This window comes from Pteropus medius, unplaced genomic scaffold (genome assembly GCF_902729225.1).
Source record: "Pteropus medius unplaced genomic scaffold, Ma_sr-lr_union100, whole genome shotgun sequence".
Taxonomy (NCBI): domain Eukaryota; kingdom Metazoa; phylum Chordata; class Mammalia; order Chiroptera; family Pteropodidae; genus Pteropus; species Pteropus medius.
Genome location: NW_024349803.1, coordinates 25,070,067 through 25,090,536, shown reverse-complemented (window position 1 = coordinate 25,090,536; position 20,470 = coordinate 25,070,067). Strand labels below are relative to the sequence as shown.

General features: G+C 49.3%; 1 protein-coding gene across 1 annotated transcript in view; it reads left to right on the top strand.

The window, feature by feature from the left end:
- Positions 1-20,470, top strand: part of CNTN6 (contactin 6) — a 213,563-nt gene that overhangs the window by 104,598 nt on the left and 88,495 nt on the right. The window contains exon 5 of the mRNA XM_039836823.1: positions 17,705-17,800. Within this exon, the coding sequence (XP_039692757.1) occupies positions 17,705-17,800 (96 nt within the window). The remainder of the gene's footprint in view (positions 1-17,704; positions 17,801-20,470) is intronic.

Sequence of the window (20,470 nt, the reverse complement as noted above, 5' to 3'; positions counted from 1 at the left end):
GGGAAAGATGGCTAGACAGCGCACGTTTTATGTAACAGGTATTGTTCCAAACTCTTTATGTAAATTAACTCCAGTGACCCTCGTGACAACCCTGTCACACGAATAGCTAGTGGCAGAGTCGGAGTGTAGAGTTCCCCCTCCCACCGCCCACTGCGCCCCCTCGAAAACGGCCTCAGGCGAAGTGAGAGAGGCAGACCTCGGGGAGCCAGAGCAGGAGGTGGTGACTGACGTGTGTCTGGGTCGGAGGTGGCCGGGGCGGGGGGAGCCTTCCAACAGTGTGGGGCCCACGTCGAGCCCCGGGACACGGGTTTGTGTTCCAGACACGGAAAGCGGGTAGAGGAGGACACTCAGGTCGGGGAGGGATTGAGGACATGCGGACGTGGGCGTGAGCCTCGGTGCTGGGGAGGATGCGAGGACATGGGCCCAAGACCAAGCATGGTGACAGGGCCACCGAAGGCTGGTTTTCTAGGACGAGGCTGGGGAGTCAGCGGGAGCCAGGTTTCCCCAGTGTCGGAGGCCTTTATGTCCAGGCTTAATCTATCAACAATGGAACCCAGCAGTGTGATGAGATGCCGAAGAAACACACCGGGGCTCGTCACGCTTCTCCAGGCAGTGGCCCCAGAGGCGACCGGCTGTGTTTGAAGGTCAGGCCCCCTCACTGTGACATCGTGCACAGGTGCTAGTTCATGTGGAAAACGGAGGTGCCGCTAGGACCCACTCCACACAGGTGTGTGAGGCTGAGCTCTTAGGACGGGTAGAGCAGCGGGTCGCAGCTGGTATCGGGTGCGAAGTGCTCATGGAGGCGGCCTGGGCACGTGGCTGTCAGCAGGCCGCATCTGGGACATCAGTATTTACCCTGAGGACGGTGGGAACGTTTCAAATGATGTTAAGGATTTCGAAATCGTTGATAAATTATAGTTTGAAAATGCCCCTTACTTTTCCCTTAAATCGATCTGTCTGATATATTAATTAAGTCACTAACATTGTTAAAACCCCAGCACATATGTTTTGGGGTGCCGTAAACCTTCCTTCTCACACTTGCAAGAGGAGGTCAAAGAACTCTTGCTCTATGTCCCAAGGTTGATAAATTGCAGATGGTTCGAAGTTAAAACACAATCACAGTTCATCCTAAAGGGCTATAGACGTGTAGGCATTTACATGTCGTTGTAATTTTTTTTCCAGAAGAATGCAAAAGGTTTTATGCCTGCAACGCCGTCCGTTGTATGCTGGACTCATAAGCTGTTTAGAAACCGTGCTTTATAAATGGAGACATTCAGGCAGGGAAACGGAGTCACTCGTCCAAAGCCACCCAGCGCACCACAGACCCAGCCTTTCTCATACAAATAAATATTAAATACATTTATTTGTAGATGGAGGAAGTAGACCACCATGCACACAAATCCAAAACCACAGTCACAGCACAACCGAAATGTCTTCAGGTAGACGTCATAATGTCAAGGTCTTCCACTCACAGGACAAGGACCACTTACGTCTTTGTGTTTTCGAAGGTGGTGTGTGTTTTTATTTCAGTCTCTTGCCCAGAGTCTTCACGAGCAAAAAAAGAAAACAAAAAAATTAAACAAACTCTCGCATTTAGAAATAAATTTTAAAAGCCTCACAGATACTGGTTAGTTCAGAATGTCAACTTTTTTTTTTTTTTCCAATGGATAAGAAACGCAAAAACAATTAAATAGGATCCCGATGATACGGCGATCAAGTGCATTTTTATCTGAAAAAGAAAATAAGACCCAGGAGAAGAAGTTTTAAAAATAGCACTTAAAAACACATTTGGCAATTACAGTGTCTGATGATCGCGAAGTGTGTGTTAAGTGGGTAATGCACATCTAATTATAAACAAAAATGCTAGATGGCTTTTAACCTTTTTTTTAATACATGAGAAAAAAGTAGCTAAGCAAAGTAGGCAAAGAAATATTTTTTCTTTAATTTCTCGAGTAAAAGAAAAATCGATAAGTAAGTATTGGTTTTTCATTATCATTTTAGAAATAGCACTAAACAACGTCGCGATGAATTTAATATTCTGGATTTGTCATAATGGAACAATAACATAACCGCCAACTGGTATCATATCAAGGAGAAAGCTTTGTCTTTGCTTTTAGAAATGATTCACGCCTTAAACAAATGGACTCCGAAGAGGAGAGTCGTGTGGTTGGATTACGGCAAGCCACTATTACATTTATTTTCAAAATCAACAGGGTAGTAGATCGCCCAGTGCTTTATCCTCATTTTTTCCTTCATCATCACAGCTGGACATCTATTTATGTATCTTATCAGAAATGATACTTCTACAAAATTCATGCCTTCTCTCACCTCCCACCTCTACTTATATTCAGCCAGACCCGGGCTATTTTGGTCTATTTGAATTAAATTGCACGTTCGCGGTGCACAAGCTGAGTCGAGGTGGAAAGAGATGATGTTAGAAAGTAAGATATTCGTTCTGTCAACACCGAGAGTTTCTGATTTGTAAAACTGAGAGAGGAGCCCAAAGCTGATATGCTTTTTTCTGACACTTACATTATTTGACGAATGGTTTTGAGGAAGTTATCAACGTAGCCCTTAGAGAGTTGGCTGTTGAGATTTATAAAATCGATTAGGAATTACAGCGAAACACTCGTTTGAGCTCAAGAATCTGACGAAATCTTTTTTGAGTTTGATTATTAATAGACAGCCAGTGTTACCCAAATAGCAAATGAGAATCGTGTGTTTTTAAAAGGAAATGCACATAATAGGTTTTCGTGGCTTCCTCTGCTCTGTTCACCGCAGATTAAGGTCCTGATGTGTGCATGGTCCTTTCCAGGAGTGTAACCGTAGAGAGGGTGACAACACACATCAACAGACCATCGGCTAAGCGTCACCCAGCCAGGCCCAGAAGCAGACGGCTGCCACCACCCCCTCGGGTGGCCTCCCACTTACTACCCGGACTCCCTGTGTCAGTGTGTATGTACATTTATGACTCGATACTGCCGTTTTGAATTTCACATGACTAAAACAGTATGCCATGTAGTCATCCAAGTCTGGCTTTGCAGCCAGCCGTGCTTGTGGGACCCAGCCATGCTGTTGTAGGTGACTGTAGCTTGCTCATTCCCGTCATTTAGAATAGTTTCCCGTATGACCGTCCTGCCGTTCCTGAGCGATGTCCGCTGTTCACGTGCTTCCAGAGGCAAGGACGGATCATTCTTAACTCCTATTCTGGTGTATACGTTTTGGAACATTTGCGTACATTTCTCTGTTGTATGTACTGTAGTGTAGAATTAAAGGTTATGTGGCTATGTATATTCACAACTTCAAAAGATAAAACCAACTGTCGTACGGAGTGATTTTTAAAATTTGATCCGCTTACAAGCGCTATTTTTTCGACGATACTTGCCATTGTCTGTATTTTTTGAATGTCAGCGTTTGGGGAGGATGGGTGAGGGTGTCTTATTTTGGTTTCACTTACGTCTCCTGATAAGTAACGAAATGAGAACCTTTTTATATGTGTCTTGGCTGCTTGCCAACCCCAACCCTCTTTGAAAGCACATGTAAATCATTTTTCCAGTTTTCTGTCGTATCGTCTTTCCTTTGGTGGTTGACTGACTAGCTATGAGTCTGTTGTTCTTTTATGTAAGGAAACAGCCTCTCCAAATGGGCGGCTCGTGTTTTTACTCTTAATCAAGTCTTTTGATAAATAGAAATTTTTAAATTTAGCATGGTCCGATTTATCAGTCTTTTCCTGTGTGTGATGATGCTTCTGTAGAACTTTAAGGAACATTCTGCCGCCCAACATGGTGAAGGCATCCACCTGCCTTGTCTTCTGTCCTTTGTCACGTCGACCTTCACGGTTAGCGTCGCGACCTTCCTGGAGTCTTTTTATTTAGTTGAACGGTGTTAGGTAGGTTCGCTATATACATTTTTTTTCTTATGGGGACCCAGTTGAGCCAGCAAATGTATTAAACACGCAGTCCTTTCTTCGGGGTCCGTTAGTGCCACCTCTGCAGGAAATCAGTGTGCGGACCTGCCGCTGGGATGGCCCTTCGGCCTCTCTCTCCTGCTGGCATTTGTCGGTCCCGCGTGGCCGCTCCGCGGTGAATCCCTGCAGTCCTGCAGTAAGCCTGGGTATCCCGTAGTTATTAAAATAGATGACGGAGTAGAGAAAACCCTGAGCCTCAAGTCGGAAGTTAGCTTGAGGAGAAAAAAACCCCAAAGACAATAAAAAGAGAATACGAGTTAATATCCTAGGGCCCTAACCAATTACTAACACCGAGCTTTCTAGCGGCCGTGGCAGAAAGCATTCATGCCCTTTATGGGATGAAAACTTCCAAACTGTTTCCACGAGCATCATTGCTCTACCTCTAGAAACTGAGAGTCCGTCTGTGTACGGTCATCAAGAGCGGGTGACATTCTTTCTCTGACTTATTTCACTTAGCGTAATACCTGCCAGGTCCATCCGTGTTGTCACAAATGGTAAGATTTCATTCCTTTTCCGTGGCTGAGAAATATTCCATTGCAGACATGTACCACATCGTCCTTATCCGACACCTGAGACTAATATAATATTGAACGTCAGCCGTAACTGAGAAAAAAATCGTGGATGGTAGTTCTCTCACAACGCTCTCGTGGTGGCTTTTGTACTCTGTTTTTTAAGCCTTTCCCATGATGGTTGTTTGGAAGCTTCCTGATCCCCGTGCCCAGTTGACGGCCACCACGGCCGATGTCACGGTCTCTCTGCGCAGACCTCGCCTACCTCCGATCTCTACCAGCGTTGGCGGGGGCTCCGAAGCACAAGCAGTAGACACGAGTTGCTAATTCTTCTACCTCTGAGCAAATCCAATGCTAGCTCCGTCCTTACACTGTGTGTCTTTCTTGGGGAAAGTCTCACGAAGCATAATAGAGCCAGTGCCTACCTATTTCAGAAAACAAGTTAGAATATGTGCCTGGAGTGTCCCTCCATGTGCTGTTAGGAGACTGAGCCTCCTCCCATACTCCCCAGACAGGCACTTGGGGAAGAATCTTGTTCTGGTTCCTGACGTGGTGTCATCATCCGTATGTTACTCGCTTCTGCGTTTTTGTAGGAGCGAGGGAAGGGTGTGAATTCGCAGAGGTGAGGCACGTGAGCACTTCAGGTTTTACCTACCGAGAGCCTTCTCTCTGATGTTTCAGACATGTTTCTAAAAAGTAGCCCAGGCTTCCCAACGGTTCTCTCTAGCTGGAGGACACGATCCATGTCCATTCTCAGAACTACCACGTGAAGTAGGAGCTGCTGTAGCCATCTCAGATTTCACAGATGAGGAAAACTGGGTTCAGAGATGTGAGCTCATGCACACAGGGACATCGGGACATCGCGACGCTGGGCTCTGAGGCCGGACGACTGTGCCGTTCCCATGCACATTCGTCCTGGGCTGTCAGATTGCGATGTGCAGATGCCCTGGGGAGCCGGCTCACACCCCGCCCCCTCGGGAGCCAGCTCCACGACTGTCCTGCTGCCACGGGCCTGCGGTGGCCGTGGGTTTACACTTCTGGTGGCCCCGCCGTTGGGGCCTCACTGACCAGAGGCCAGTGCCTAAAGACGGTCCAGCAGCAGCATTTCTAGAGGGGCCACCCCAAGGCGAGGGGCCATCCCAAGATCTGCGAAGGGCTCCATACGCCCAGAGAAAAAGCAGATGCTAATCTATATTTCCAAACTCCGACTTGGGCGTTCAACACGTCTATTTACACGTTCAAATCATGCATATTTATGAAGCACCTACTACGTGCCAAGCGCATGTGGAAGCAATGAGCCAAATCCAGTCTATTTTCTGTATTTGGGCATCTGCTCAAATACAGTTACAGGCACTTTAAAAAACAAGTCTAAATGCCACTGGAATGAAGAACGGGGCGAAATGTGCTTGAGCATCACCCAGGTCAAGAGACTTTGGACGATAATGCCAGGCTGGAAACACCTGTTTCCAGGTGTGTGCTCGGGACAGCTGGGCCCGCAAGGGAAGGAAGGTCCCATCTACAGATGCGATTTAGCAAGTCTGTTGCATAGCGTTTTCCTCCCTGTTGGAGAATTGTGCAGTTGAGAGATCAACTTTCACATGCATATTAATGCGTTGTTTTGCATGAATCGGTTCTCATTTTATGAATGGAGACTCTGTGACCTCGTTTAATTCTGCCAAAAATCCCAGCCCCAAACGCCGCTGAGTTCTTCTTACTAGGCTTTCGTCCCTGAGCACAAAGGATTCATTTTAATTATTTCATCGCTTTTAAGCAAAAGAAACCAAATGTAAACAACTTCTGCAGGAAATGTGTGTGCCCGCCATTGCCCCTCACTTTCTAGAAGGCTCCGCGTTTGTCCTTGTTCTCAGTGTTCGTTTGGAAAGTGACCCTAGCCATCGCCTTGGAAAAGGTGTGTGATCCGGGTGAGCCAGGCCCGGATTTATGGCGTCGCTTTGGGCAAGGCTAGCTGAACGAGGGCCCTGAGGTTGCTATTCGTACAAATGTGAGTTTTAATAAAGGTGTGTCCAGTGAGTAGGCCCTGGGCAAAGCACCCCCTGGGCTCATTTAACGTCCCATGGTGACTGAGTGGTGCAGCCAGGCCTTAGCTGGCTCTGCCCGACCACAAGACGTGCTCTGAGCACAGCCGTGGCCGGCCGTAGCGTCCCCAAGGGCTGAGGTCCCAAAGATGCGCCTCGCTCCAGCCTGGTCCCAGCACCGCACCCTCCGCCTCTTTCCGCAGTTAGCGAGAGGGAGGAGTCTCAGGCTCCGTGACGCTCTGGGTGGATGCGGCCCTCCCGCTCAGGGTCAGCATCCTTGCAGGAAGGAAGAGGGGTTGTGGCAAGTCCGTCCCCCAGACCCACACCCGAGCACGCGTGCGCACCCCGTCTTTGCTCCGACCGCTGCCTCTGACTCATCAGGCCTTCGCGGGGCGCCCTCGGGCGTTGCGTGTAATACACCCAGAGCTCCGAGGTCGCCCCTCCCGGCCCAGGCCTCGTCTGCACGCCACGCTGCCTGTTCCCGTTCCAAGGCCATTTCCTAGCCCTGCCACCTGCTGGGGCTCTTCCAGACCCCCCAAAACCACAGATCAGTTGCCAGCTCGACCCTGAAACCCTCAACTTCTGCTCTGATCTTGATCCTGTCGGTCGCGGCACCTGAGGTCCATCTCTCACCTGAGCATGCTGTTTCTCCCGGGACCCCTGCCCCCTCCCCGCCCCACAGCCTCCTGCTGCTCGGTCCGAGCAGAGGGACAGAGTCCCCTGTGCTCCCGTGCTCCTTCTCCATGGCCCTTCCTCCCCCGTGTCCGCGGCCCCGGTCACGGGCTGTGCTGCCCATGTGGCGGCCAGGCGCTCACCCCAGGCCACCCTTCTCTACTCAGAGGCTCGACCTCCCAGCTCCCTGTCACTCTCCCTGTCACACGCTTGGTCTTGGGCCCATGTCCTCGCATCCTCCCCAGCACCGAGGCATCCTGGGAGTCTGTCCTTCTTTCGCAAAATGTCTAAACCTGATCGTTGCCTAGTTTTGTACTGAAGGGTTCAGATGTTTTCTTATTAATGTCCAGAATTTTTTTATTCTAGGTATATTAATATTTTTCCATTACCAATTAAATAAAACATTTCCATTCTTATTTTCGCTTTGCTCGTGTTAGTTTATAACACAGAAAGGTCAGCATGAAAAATTACCTTTTGTAATTCAGTGATTCTCTCATTGTCTTTTCGATTTCTGTTTGTAACACCGGAGTGACGTTTCCTCAAGCCCGGGATCGCTGGTGGTCTTGTAATTTCATTTATGACTCTAGATCTTTCATTCGCTCGGAATTTACTTTTGTAATGAGGTCAGTTCCCGATTTCTCTTTCCCACCTCGGTCCCGTGATTTCCGCTGAAATTCCTGGCAGGTCTCTGCGGTGGGGGTCGCACAGTGTGGCGGTTAAGAGCGGAGTCCCCGACTGCCAGGAGTGACGCCCCCACCCAGGCGGCTGCAGCCCCGGCCGGTGACGCGGCGAGCTGTTCCGCAAAGCAAAGCCGTACCGCGAGGTGACGGTTCTCTGCAGAAAGCCCGTTTATTAAAGACAGACAGACAGACTTCTAAAATGGCAGCGCTGCCTAGATGGCAGTGGTTTCTGGAGCTTTCTTCCTCCCGTGACGAGGGCAGATGCCGTCGAGACCGGAGCGTCTGAACTGCAGGAAGCGTGAGGAGCGTTGTCCTCGAGCCCATCCTGTCCCTTTCGGTTGTCTTCACGGACGTGGCCGTGTGTCAGCCCTGTCACAGATCAGCCCCTGCGGGCTGCATGGGAAAAGCGATGTGTGTGATCGAAGCATTGGCAACAGCAAGGCATGTTCTGGCCCCAGAGCCGTTAGATTCTGATTGGTAAAGTTTACTATTTTGAAAGGAGTGAAAACAAAAAAGAGACTGTTATTCCGGCTCCTGTGCTCGGGTGTGGGTGGATCCCCTGTGCTCCCTCTGCCTTCGCTGTAGCAGCATGACCGAGGTGCCAGTAAATCATCGAATGCAATATCCAGGTGTCCAGGTGACGTTTGGACGCTGTCACTACTTCTCCGTGGGCGAGAGAGAAGACGGCGAGTTTCTGGAAAAGGTGTCAGCGCTCGGCAATAAACTAAGGATCGCACTGAGCAGAAAGTAATGAAATCGCCCCATGTGCTTCCTCCCCCCATCCTTGCTGTCATGACGCGGGTAAATCTCGCCGCACACGAGTCGCAGAGCCTGGGCGCGTCGGGCGGTGCACGGTTTCTGTGCGAGGGACCGGAGGAGAGCTCGTCAGTACTGTAACAAAAAGTGTGGGTGGAGGCAGCTTACTTTTCAAAGAAGAGAAGTTTCATTTGTATCTGGGGCGATAGCTGTTAAGAGTCAACTTTCTCACCTTCTCCGTTCCTACCGCCCCCCACTTCTGCCGGACCCCTGGGGCGCCGCGCCTGATCCCCTGATGCCAGCTCGCCCGCCCCTCCCCAGGGTGCAGCTACCTTTGCAGGGGGGCTTCGGAGGCGGGCCCCACATCCCCTTGGCTGTGTCACCTACCGATCAGGAGATCTGAGTCTAACGGGCGAGGGGGTGGGCAGAGCAGGGGCAGCAAGATCTTTCTGTAAAGAGCCATGTGGTAAATGCCTCTGATTTGCTGGCCAGCGTCTCTGCTGCTACAGGGAGACAATGAAAACAATGAGCCAGAGGGCACAGCTGTGTTCCAATAAAACTTTATTTACAACAATGGGTGGTAAGTCAGACTTAGCTCGTGGGTCGTGGTGGTTTGCTGGGCCCCCGAGTAGACGTAGAATATCTTTTGGATGCATTTTCCCGAAGTCAATACCTAACACTTATTGGGCATCTACCTAAAATCTCGTGTCATTTAGATGAACTAAAAGGTAGATACTCTCATAAACCCGTTTCGCAGATAAATAAACAGAAGCTGATGAAGATCAAGTGATTGGCTAGTACGTGGTGGAAGGCGTTTGAGGTCAGGCCCGTTCGGGGGCCCAAGCTTCTAACCGGGGCACCACAGGCTTCTCTAATTAATCAGTAGGAGTGGGAATCCCATGAGAACCTCCGATGGTGAGACGTTTCCGTGTGTGGATAATTTTTTTTTTTAATTAATAAGTAAAGTACCATATATATTCCAGCTTATTACTCACAGGATGCTAGGTTGTTATTAATATTTAAATTTAATTGTTTAAATTTTTATTCAGAGACAAATTAACCAAGAATTTATTGTTAGGGGAAAAAATGCCGAAAACTTAATGCAGGATATGTAAAATCGGCATGAAATGAAGAAAAAACATAGGAAAATGGAGCTATAAATAAGAAGAGTCTTTAAATTCTCGCTCTATCACTTACAAGATGTTTGATTTGGGGCAAGTTGAGTTCTGAGCCCTAATTGTGAAGCTAGAGAAACACTAGCTCTACAGCCGTAAAAAATTATGACGAGGACGATTGAGTTACTACATGGAAATGTGCTCACACAGATCCACCAAAATGTAACAATCACCCGAATAACATATGATTAAATATATCTACAAACTCTCCACACACACGAAAGCGTACGGCGTATGTGAAAGTATATGTTAAAAAGTCACTTTTTCTTTAAACGAATGAAGAGGGTCTGTGTTTAAATGATCTAAACCAAAAATGCTTTGAATTTGAAGCGGAATTTCAGAAGCCCTTGCTCCGTCTTCGGGTGGGGTCACCCTTCGGCCGGGGCAGATGCACTGGCACCTGTTTTGTTTTAGAGAGGTGGTTTGGTGCAAGTGCCTGTAAACTCTGTGCTGATGGCAGGGGACGCTCTTGCATACGAACCGACTTCCTGATGGCAGAGTGGCTTTGCGATGACGAGCGGGAGAGCTTTTCGAAAGTGCAGGGTGTCAGAAGCATTGTTCGTTCGCCTGCCTGTGGCTTCCAGGTGGGGTTCAGACTCGAGGCGTCCAGAGGCGCCGTCCAGTCTTAGCCGCACGGCGTGCCGCCCTGTGTCAGAGGCGAGTCTGCACACGTCACACCATAACTGCTGACCGGTCCCACAGGCCGACTCGGGCCGCGGGCTCAGTGTCGCTGCATGTTTGGGCTTCTCCTGTCTGCAGCGTCTCACCGCTCGCAATCCCGAAAGCTGGATTCAGACACACTCATCTGAGTCCAGGGCGCAGACGGGCCCTTTCAACTCGGTGACTGCTCTTCCTTTCTGTGTGAAATAAATGGACTTGCATTTTGTGTATGGCTTGGTCTCTGCCTCCTGGACCACAGCCTATTAGAACCAGGCCTCAAAGTGACATGCTGCCACAACCTCTGCCAAGCGCCGTTGGCGGCACAGACCGCTCTTGCAACAACGTGGCGGGACGGGACTCGACGAGGCTGTGGCCACCACAGCCAGGTGCATTATGGGCCGCTTTGGGGCCGACTGCACAATGTGCAGTGAATCGAGCCTCTTCTCTGTGAAATCACCTGGGACCCGATGAAACTCGGCCTCATCCTGTCTTCACTCCTGACGAAAACAGGTGGGCTCTGTCTCGGTGTATGGCATTCACGCATTCACTGCATGGTGACACTGGGTGATGCGTTAGTACGTGTTTGGTGGGCACTCAGCCGGTCGCCGTGGGGAGAATGAAGCCTTTCGCCTGCGGCTCACAGTCTAGTCAGGAAAAACCGAAAAACATCCAAGCAGGAGTGATTTTGACAGTGATGGACCTCGGAGGTGGGGGGCGTGCCAGGGAGCGGTCACTGCAGGTGGCCGGCCCAGGGGGCGTCTCCGAAAGGGAGCGAGGCCCCAGATGCCGGAGTCACAGGTGGCCAGCTCATGGGTCCTGGGGGACCTCTGCAGAAGGCGAGGCCACGGCCGTGCACGGGGGAGGAGGCCGTGTGCCCTGAGAGGTGGGGAAGGAGGTGGCCGCAGCCATTGTTTTCCGGGCCACGTGTGGAAGTGACTGAGAGTGAGGACCGTTGTGTGGAGCCCGGACGTGCTCAGGAAGCTGGTCAGTCGGCGTCGTTCTCATCAATCATTAACCAAGAATCTGCTGAGTGTCTACTGTGTGCCGGCTTGTTGCTAGTTGGGGACATGGCTGTAAGGTCATCGGCGCCCTCTGTAAGGGGCGGCCACCCAAACAGTGGGGCCCCAGTGGGACCCTTTAAAATAATTTCATGAATACATGACTTAACAAACAAACCCTCATTTAAGAGATTCTTCTGGTAAGTTCTAATGAAATGCACCTGTCTATGAGATGCAGATTCTTAAAGCAGGAAGGAGCTGGGTGACAGAAAGTTCCAGGCTCAGCTTCGACAGAAAAGGCTACAAGTCAGACCAGCTCCACTTACGCGAAACTCCTAGCCGTGGGCCCTCTCTGCCTCCCCGAATCTGGATGGCATGTCCTCCATGCTCTCCAGGAACTCGGGGGCCCCCAGCCCTGGGGTCCGGCGGGCACACGTCCCAGGTTATGTCTGGCTCCGAGGCCACCACTGCGCGTGTCCCTCTCAGCTCTGGCTCCTACACTGGTTTTGATCCAACAGTGGGACTTTTCTTAATTCTGCCCCAAATAACACATCAGTTGTAATAAAGACAGGGCCCCCCAGTCTGTGACTATGGGAGACTGTCCCTAGACCTCTGGAAGGGGGGCAGTGAGGACACCCAAGAGCGCCCGCCACTGGGAACTAACGGGCCTTTCTACGAGTCGGGGATCTGTAGTGGGTCTTCCCCCCGTGTCTGCCCCCCTCCCCACGGCAAACAAACAAACAAACAACCACCAGCCCGGTCACCCCCAGCGGAGATCACTTCCCTGATGCACAGAGTCCCCAGGAGCTCAAATCTGCTTTTCCCGAACCCGATCCCCAAACGTCACACATCCGAGCATCGCCTCTGTGGGGTCCGAAGCCCCCGTGTGCTACCTGTCGGCTACTTAACTTTTCCTAATTCAATTGCTTTGATTGTTTAATAAGTAAATTTGTTTGAAAGGATATATTTATTACCGCCGTATCTAGAAAAATAATGTCACTCATCATAAATGGAAGGGAACTTGGAAAGTGATGCATAACTATTCGAATTTTAAAAGATTTGTTTGCACAACACTCAAGTGCACCCGGTGACCTCTCTTTACCTCGAGGTTACTGTGACCATTTAAAAAGATGACGGAAGTGAAGGTGCTTTGGAAAAAAGAGGGGTTCGTTTAAAACAGGCCCCGCCCCCCGTCTCTCCCTCTCTGTCTCCAATGATGATGTGTGCAGAAGTCCCCATCCCGCAGCCTCTGCTCCCCAGGGGCTGAGCTGGAGCGAGCTGGGAGGGGGCACAGAGAGCTGCTGTGACACCGAAGACCTTGAAGACCTTGCTCGGAGTAAAAGAGTTTGATGGAAAACAATAGTGTTTAGCGACCCCCCTGGAGCGCTTCCCCTGACCCCCGCTGTGCGGCTCCCGCAGACGGAGGTCGGTGGAATAGACTTCCAGGGGAGCTGGTGTCATTGGGGGCCTGGCCTTAGGGACGTGCTCTCACCCCGCCTCCTGTGCCCGGGGCGGTGACACACTCAGCGAGGTCTGTGGCCGGCCCTTTGGAGTCTGTCTTTCCTGTCTCAGGTCGGGTGCGAACTTGGAAGTCTGAACTTTCTGATTGAACTGTCCCGATGCCTCGGAGAGCTGGCTGTGGGCTGGGTCTGAGAAGGACATTGTTCCTTGTGTCCACCACCCGCGCCGAGGGCCTGGGCCGGGCCTCACGGGAAGCGGCCCCTCTGGCGCTCACCTCTCCCTCTTTAAAGGCGTGAGCGCGCGACCTCACAGGCGGGTCTTCAGCAGCAACCCCATGGCTTGGGCACAAGGACGGCCTGGCCGGGTGCCTTTCCGGGTTACGGGGATTTTCCCGAACAGTAGCATTTGAGACCATCTCAGGGGCCAATCTCGCACTAAGCTAGTTCAAGCAAAAACGGGTAGGACAAAAATAGGGGCCGGTGGTTCTCTCTGGCCTCGCCTCACAGAGGAGTCGCTCCGGGGTCTCCAAGGTTCTTACAGAGTAATGAGAAGTGCCTTGCACGCTCCCGTGACTGCCTAATTCAGTGACCCTCGCCGCAAAATCATCTGAATTACGTCCTTGGTAGCCAGCAGAAAGGCATTCGAAATACAGGTTAGATACTTAAAATCGATCTCGTTCAAAGCATAGTCGCATGAGATGGCACCGAGTTTAAAGAAGGCAAAAACATGTCTGTGTTCTAGGTGCTGTTAAACAGTTTTAAACCCTGAATCACTCATCAAAACCCATGAACGAGTATCATTTTGGAATGACCGTGTTTTGATAGCTCACAGGACTCGTGTGACTTTTGGGACAAGTTGATTTCCTTTCGTGCCGGCTAATACAAGCCCACTGTACTCATAAGAGGCATAGAGAAATTATGTGACAAGTGGACGCTATTTAAGTGGAAGGGGACGCAATGCACTAACGGACCAGCGCGCTATCGGCTGCCTGTTGTAATGGGTTCTGATCAACACAGACCGTGACCGGCATTGCCGGGAGCGTAGGATGACAACAGTGTGACGTTGAGAAAGTTCAGCCCAGGCCCGTTAATTTCAGAGAAGCCTTCAATTTCTCATTACTCCTCTGTGATCGTTTTTTGGTTCTGTGACCATTTAAAAATAATGACAATTTGATGAGAACTTGAATACTCATGGTGAGAAAAAAAACCTTAAAATTCTCACCCATTAAAACTATTAGAAATAGAAACAGTGAGTTCAATGTATTGGTTTTTGGTTTTAAATACAGTTTGTTGCCGTGATTCTCACCGAGTCGCATTTCAAATGATGTTCATCCCAAATCGAGGCGATCGTTCACATCGACAGCGCCTCATATGTGGGCTGATTTAGTTTTTCGATGGCCAAAGAGTATTTGATTAGAAATTCTCTGTGAGACTCACGCAGGCCTACGAGGCCCTCAGTTAGATTAAGGGGAAAGGCAGCTGGTCGAGAGCGGGCGGGGGAAGGGAGGCGCGTGACATTGGGGATAAGTCGAGTCCTTCGTGGTCGAGTGTTTTATCACGGAAAGTCGAGTGTGTCTGAGAGTTCCTCACACAGATCTGGTGTGTCTACTTCATGGAACTCTTACTTTTCATGAATAGGAAGCAAAGTACGAAAGGAATAGTTATTTGGGGAATAATATTACTAGGAGAGAGAAACAGTCTGGAAGCTTCAAATCGAATGATTCGCCCACTAAGCACTTTACTGGAGTTAGAACGTGCTAGTTAACTTGCGTTTGCAGATTAGTGTATCTGAACTTTGTATCAGTCACAGGAGAATAAGCTGTGCCCTAATCACTTGGTTTGTCATAATCAGAGTGGCGACCACGAGTCGAGAACTTACTCTGTTCCGGGATATAGTCTAGATACTTTAAATTCATTATGTTTTGCAAGCCCCGTAACAGCCCTAAGCTGGCATATTTGTTGCATTTCACGCCTCCCCAGATGATCGACCCAATGCACCCCCCAGTGTCAGTGAGAAATTCGGAACGACCCCCGAAAGCTTTGTCATCAGACCAGCGCACACCCCCGCGGTCCGCACCAGCACCTGTGCCTTGCGCCTTGATTCCTCCTTCCGTACACAGGCCGGTCCTTCTGCAGGTCTGACTGCCGCCTTGCGGGCTGTTCAAGGGCTTCACCCCCGTTCGCGTCCTGCACCATCAATCTCTTCGCTTGCTCACGTGTCGGTAGAGCGCCCTCACCCCCCAAACCCCTCTGTTCCCCCCGAACCTCACCTCCGTTCACGGCCAGCTCTAAAGAGTGTCATCTCGTGTCCTCATCTGCCACCTACTGTTTGCTCCTGAATTCACTCGACTGTGTCCTCAGACTCCACTGAAATTGCTCTTGTCTAGAAAACACGTGACCTTCAAGTTCTCGAATCCCACACGTTTTTCCGTCCGCGTCTTATGCTGTGTCTCGCACGCTGCTTTCCCTGCGCTTCCCTTTCTCTCCCCCTCCCTCCCCTTCTTCCTTCCTTCCTCCCTCCTTCCCTCCCTTCCTTGCCGTCTCCACAGGCGCCTACTTTCTACTCTGCTTCTGAATATCGGAGCTCTTCAGTGCTTGGTCCTCGGTGACGTCCACCGAATTCACCATGCCGAAATTTGAGCGTCATCCGCGGGGCTCACAGCTATTCCCACGGCTTTAAATACTGTCTGTACGCTGAGAAACTCTGGACCTTGCCTCTCCTGAGTTCAAGGCTCGTATATGTCATGGCCGGCGTGACATTGTCGCTTAGATAGTTCATGGATGATACACATGTAGGATTCCAAAATAGAGCTCTTTAATTCCTCAGAATCACACCAACACGTTATTTCAATCACATCACAGTAAAGGTATGAAAACTAGTCAAATCTAAAATACACATCGTTCATAATCTTTGAAATATTTTAAGATAGAGAGAGGTGTAAATAAGGATTCGATAATCTCCACTTTCACGTCTGCTGTTCACTCTCCTGAGATAACCAAGGGAGAAACAATCATTCCGTGATTTTCCCGGCATCGATTGAAGTCGCGCTCACATTAGGGCTTTAGTTTCCTTCTCCCGTAATGGGATCGCATCATAGCAATTTGTAGCATGTTTAAACTTTTCCGTATGACTCAGCTTCCAGGAACTTTCCAGGTCAGTCCATGAGTTTTCATCACCGACGGTGTTCCCTGCTATTGGAATTCCGGATACTACTTTTGCTTTGCTGAACTGTTAGCTTGTTTCCAGACATCCTTCTGTGCCTTTACTGTCGTCCTGCATTCAATGCAGTGGCCGCCACTGTGGTCCCGTCGACTCTGGCCCATCACGTGACGCCAGCGCTGGCTCCCGCTCCGCGCCGTGAACCGGCCTGCATTTTCCATACCTGGTTTTCAGTCCCGTTCTTCTCTCTCTGGGGAACGCTCACCTTGGCCCATGTCACCAGCACGGCTGTCTTTTCTCATCCGTGGAGCCGCACATTCTTCTTCTGCCTCACAGGATATCTGAGAGCACAAAGTCAAACCGCCGTAACAAGCAGATCCCAAAATAAGTGCCTCAAACAAGGCAGACGTCTGCTTATCTCTGACACGGTGATCCAGAGTCAGCATTCCGCATCAGCCGTGTCCGCTCCACACAGTCACTCATGCACCCAGGCTAACAGCGGCCCTTCCATCTTTAGCGAGATCCGCCATGCCTTTGGCGATCTAGGTGGTGATGGGGGTGGGTGGCTGGGTGGAGAACATCACAATTTGTGGAGATTTCCTCCCGCACATAATAGGTGGAAGTTTTACTCATCACATGTGCCGACCTCATGCAGCTGCAAAGATGTCTGAGAAAAGCATCCTCTGGTTAGAAAAGCATTTTGATCTACAAATCTGTTACTTTGGAAGAAGGGAGAATAGATGTTGGTAGACAGCAGTCAGCCTCCACCCACGATTATCACGATGAGGAAATGATACATTTGTTTGTTAACTCGTCTCCTACTTTTCCTCTTAGATAATAAGCACAAAAAGATGAAGGTTCACGCCTGCTTTGTTTACCAATATGTGGTCTGCTCTTCATACTCCTTCTGTGTTTTAGTAGGGGCTCGACACAAATTTGATAAAATACCAAATGAACGAATAAAAGGGTTTTACAGGTGAAGAAACCAAGGTGCAGAGAAGCTAAACACCTTAGCCATTTCCGGGTACCAGGCGGCCGTTGACCAGGAATGCTGGGAGACTTGGAGCCCGGCGGATGGGTGCAGAGCTTGGCCACCAGGCTTTCTCAGAACACCCAAACAGGACCACGGAGCCGCTTTGTGACGAGGAGACGAAGAGAGATTCAAAAATCTCTCTTGCTTCTCATTGGTCAGTCACGTAGACCCGTCCCTCACACCAGTCCATGCCAAGTTCTCACCCCAAAAGGCAGCCGTTAATCTAAGATGCTCAAAGATGCTGCACGCCATTTCTAAATCACGCCTTCCCTGTGTGGGGAAAGCAAGTAGTCGGGGCTGGAAAGATTTCCTGTCGGGCTACAGGCTGCCTGGGAGAATAAAGCTGAACAGATAGTAAGCGATGTTAGTAAATGTTTTTATTACGTATTCTGTTTAATCGTATTAAAATAGAAGGAGAGAAAAACGAGACGTTGAGAAATAATCCACGTGGATAAATTGATCACTATCTAAGCCTCCCGGTCAGTCAAATATGAGTGTTCATTCCAATTAATAATAAAAACAGTTTAAGATTCTTCTTTAAAATGATTTTCCCTCACACGGTAACTAATTCTAAACCTGCTTTTCTTTGTTTTCCAAGATATCGAAGACTTCGAAACCAAAACCCGAAGCACGGTGTCCGTCCGAGAAGGCCAAGGCGTGGTGCTTCTCTGCGGTCCACCGCCACACTTCGGAGGTACGGGGCGGGTGGGGGCGTGATCGGGTGAAAGCATTAGAGATATTGCTCAGTGACCAAACAGGCCTTGGAGCAGTGGTGGCCCCTCCCCAAATCAAAGGCTCCTTGAAAGCTCTTCAGGTTTATCCTACCGTGTTGAAAAGGTGCTAATCCAAATTGTTTCTTTAAAAAGAAAATGATTCAAGTCACTCAACACCGAGGCCCTAAGGAGACGCAGTGTGGGCCCCTGCGGGAGCACGGGGCCTGCCACCCTGCACAGGGGGGACGATGCGTTCGCTCTTTGGGCTTGGCTTTCTCGCCCGTGGGACAGAGTGTCAGCCGACACCTATATGGCCACAGTGCTGTCGTGCACGTTAAGTGAGCTAACCAATGGAAACGGGTTCTCGTGATGGCCGACGTTGTATTCAAAACTGAAAGCTGAGACGGTCAGTGCATGATTTCATTGGGCCCTGCAGAGATGCAAATTCCAACGGCCCTTTCGGCTGCGGGCAGAGGAGAGTCTCCCCATTCACTGGAAGCACATGTCGGATGGCACCGAATCAGAGCGTCTCCCAGCAATGGCAGGAATCAAGCGCTAAATGCCAGTCTCGCCTCTGGAAGGATCTGGATTGAACAGTGAATTAGCTGGTTGCCAGGGACCTAAACTACCCACTGACTCTCTCTCCCTCGGTGCTATATTTTGTCAAATTCCACAGAATTTGGTAAATTTGGTAGATTCTCAACCAACCGGGAATCTAGAGGAGGCGGTATGAAGATACTGATGGAGTCCTTCTATCGGGTACCGCTCCGTGTCACCGGGACAGTGTGGGTTAGCTGAGCACTAACAGCAGGTACTTACAGGGGACAGGTCTAAGTGCCTTCCGTGTATTAGCTTTTTAAATCCACACAGCTTCGCGAGGGAGAGGCTCGAAGGATTCTTGTTTTACGGTGAGGACACTAAGGCAGAGAGGGGTTCTGTCACTGGCCATGGTCACACAGCCGGTGGGCAGACGGACACCGCTTCAGATATGGCCTCGGCTCCCAGACCGACTGCCCCCGCCCCTGTTATAGTCGGTTTCCACTCTGGGCTGGGAGAATTTTGAAAATAAGACAAATACTTAAAAAGAAAATGAAAGCAATGCTTTCCCCCTGATATTAAACCAAATCTTATTTATAATCCTCGAAAAACTTGAAACCATTTTTCCATCATTTTTACACAATGTCGTGACACGCTAACACAAAAAGAAAAAAAACTAATTAGTATTTAACAATGTTTTTATTCAATATTATGACACAGAGTAGTATGGCATTCTGCTCACCTGAAATATCAGGAGATGTTTCTAACGCTTTCTACACTATCAGAGGTAAAATTGTATTATTCCAGAGCTTGTGAAATTGTGATGTTACTTATTTCATAACCATAGAAAAGTTGTTTTCCAGTACCCTAATCTAAGATGACAGGGCATGCCGAATCACCGCTGTTCGTACAGTCGGCCTGTGCCATTTTCTGTTCTGACATTGGTCAAAGAGTCTTAACAGAATCGAAGACTATTTTCTCCTTGATTTACCCTAAATAGGGATAACAGAAATATAAAACATTTGTAAAGGAATGTCATATTTTAAAAGGCAGCCAAGTAGAAGAAGCTATTCCTTGCCACTTTGTACCTACCAACGTTAAAGAATATGCTGATCTTTCAAAGCAGGTAAGAATCTTATTATAACAGAGCCTCCCAGCTCAATGCCACGAGATCGAGTCACAGATATGCACGAATGGTCTTAAACTGAGACCTTTATAGCTGAATAATTAATCCGTGTTGCATGCAAGTTATGACAAGCTCTCGTGATACCAAATTCTATTGTGTCATCTGTAAAGTCGCAGCTGAATTCCAAACGTCCGCATCAATACTGACCTCATCCAGGTGTCATAAGGAATGTAATGCTGAGAGCTCGAGCATCCAGCGCGAGCTTCTTCACCTCCACGAGACAGGAAGGCTGGGACGTGTCCTTTCGTCCTTTCCATCTCCCCCAGGTCACGACCGAGGGGAACAGTGACAGGCACCTTCGATCCGATTATACAAATGCTCATCAATTAGTTAGAGGGAGAAAGTATTAATAATAATAATAATAATAATAATAATAGCCACCAATTGTCAAATTGTTAGCATAAGGCTTTCCATTTATTTCCTCATTCCCGCTCTTCCGATGATTAAGAATAATAATTTAAATAGGAGGAAGCTGAGACTAAGCTAAATAAGGTTCATTGGTTTTCAGTTAGTAAGTAAAGGCAAGATTCCAACTCAGGGCTTTCTGACTCCCGAGAGCACCTGTGGGGAGAAGGCTGCGGAGCCAGTGCTCCCACGAGGCTGCTCATCGGCTTTAACCCTCTTCCGCCCGGTCTGCTGAGAGCCTGGAGGGTCTGGACCTGGCTCATTTCAAACAGTTCCTTATTCTTTCTTTTCCCATCTCACCTTCTTGTGAAGGTGAATGGTACCAAGAAAGACCTCAAGAAAGAAGAGAAACGTAAGGTAGGATAACCTTGAAATTGGATTAGTGAACCGCTGGTTTAAAGTGGGCCAGCTCCAGAGGCACAGAGACGTTTTTGGTCTTCCTCTGTGATTGGTTTAGGATGGATGTATGGATGGATGATAGACTGATGATAGATGATGATGATGACGGCGATGATGGTGAAGA